Source organism: Sphaeroforma arctica (genome assembly GCF_001186125.1).
Source record: "Sphaeroforma arctica JP610 unplaced genomic scaffold supercont1.4624, whole genome shotgun sequence".
NCBI lineage: Eukaryota > Ichthyosporea > Ichthyophonida > Sphaeroforma > Sphaeroforma arctica.
In genome coordinates, this window is record NW_014035934.1 from 739 (window position 1) to 2,365 (window position 1,627).

At 42.0% G+C, this 1,627-nt stretch overlaps 1 protein-coding gene across 1 annotated transcript; it reads right to left on the reverse strand.

Annotated features, from left to right (window-relative positions):
* Positions 1–877: 877 nt before the first annotated feature.
* SARC_14435 (hypothetical protein) lies at positions 878–1,601 on the reverse strand (the record flags this gene model as incomplete). Its single annotated transcript, XM_014291429.1, has 2 exons — positions 878–997; positions 1,377–1,601. Coding segments are annotated over 2 exons (345 nt in total), but the record flags the coding sequence as incomplete, so codon positions are not given.
* Between the last annotated feature and the right edge of the window lie 26 nt (positions 1,602–1,627).

A 1,627-nucleotide genomic window follows, 5' to 3' on the forward strand; every position in this document is an offset into this window, starting at 1 on the left:
TCGAGACTCGAGTCTTGGACTCTACCGTGGACTGTGGAGTCGTGGACGGCTGCGCCCCAGCCCCCAGGGCCCAGGCTTCAGGGCAAAGTAGACATTTTTTCAAAAAATATTTCAATGCTCTTCAAAAAGACCGCGAAAAGAAAGTATGTCTGTCTTTGAGTCTTAGGTCTCTTGGTTTTAGGGTTTATTTAGCACTTCATTTGCCGACATAGCCTCCTAAAATGTAGGCTATGTTGTTGATGAGAAGCAACTTGTTGATACTCGTGAGAAGCAATCAAATGACTATAGTACGGAGCCTTTGGGGTACAGTGGAGTGAATATTGTATATATCTGTATGTATGTATAGCGAGAACTCGTCAGTTTGTCTCTGCTTTTACGGTTGTCTGGTCGGTATATTTAGTACTGAGTATGTGCCAGGTGTGTACTAGGGTGATAAAGTATTATAAAATGAGTTTGTTTTGTCAAGTTCAAAAAACTTAGTGCGGCATATTCGACGATGATGTTCCTATCGTGCAGAAAAGTACGTTTCTGCAACAAGGACTCAATACTAGCAGATTGTAGTCCGAACAGTGTCTGCCTACCAAGGCCATAGTGCTAGTGCATGGTACTGAATTATATCAATGTGATATAGAGCTTAATATTCTTGTGATAACAAGACAGTGTACACTATGTAACGTGACTGACATTGACTCTCAGGAGTGCCAGAGCCGAGTTCTGCTTTCCTTGAATACGTCATTATCAGTACATACCGTGCTTTTCATACCGACCGTGCGAAACTCTCCAAACGATTGCGGTAATTATTGAGACTAATTTTATTGTTGATATAACTAACCGACGCTTTGTGTAAGAATATAATACCTTAACACTACTGGGCTCTTCAACTACCCGAAACACTGCCGTAAATGTACGGTGACCGCGGCTGGCTGGGGCTGGGACTGCATATACTCGTGTTCTCACTATATTCGCCGGCGGAGTATATACTATCTATATCAGAATGCTGTTGCAAAAAATGGGAAAGAATATGTGCTTTAAGTAAATCAGAACTACCTCATGAAATATGCAATATAAAGGGCAGTGGAGAATATGTACGATTGTTGGGAACTGTAAAGGGTCAACTATTGCCAACGACATCATATAAATTAGCACGTGCACTTATTATCCCGACATGACGCAATACAAAACTGCCGAATTAACCAACAGCACCCTTACACGCATACAAACTTACACAGATACACACTTACACTCTCACAAACATACACACTTACAGACATACACACTTATAATAGTCATACACACTTACACAGATACACACTGACACACATACACACATACACACATAAACGCTTACACACATACACATTTACACACTTGTATACCTGTATACCGAGCTTAGAGAGATATCCATGGCGTACCACGTTATTTGGTTTGGCCAAGAACACACTGCCAATCATCATGCCGGGTAGGCGACGCGAGTGTTCCACATCAATAACTCGGGCAATAGATTCTTCTTCGTCTGCGGATGATAGCAGGAATCCGGGGTCTGGCAATTTGGATCGTTCCGAGGCACTCGAATTTAAACGTCCATCTGTTTGGGGGTTGCGCTTATGGCTTTAGTATAAGTATATTT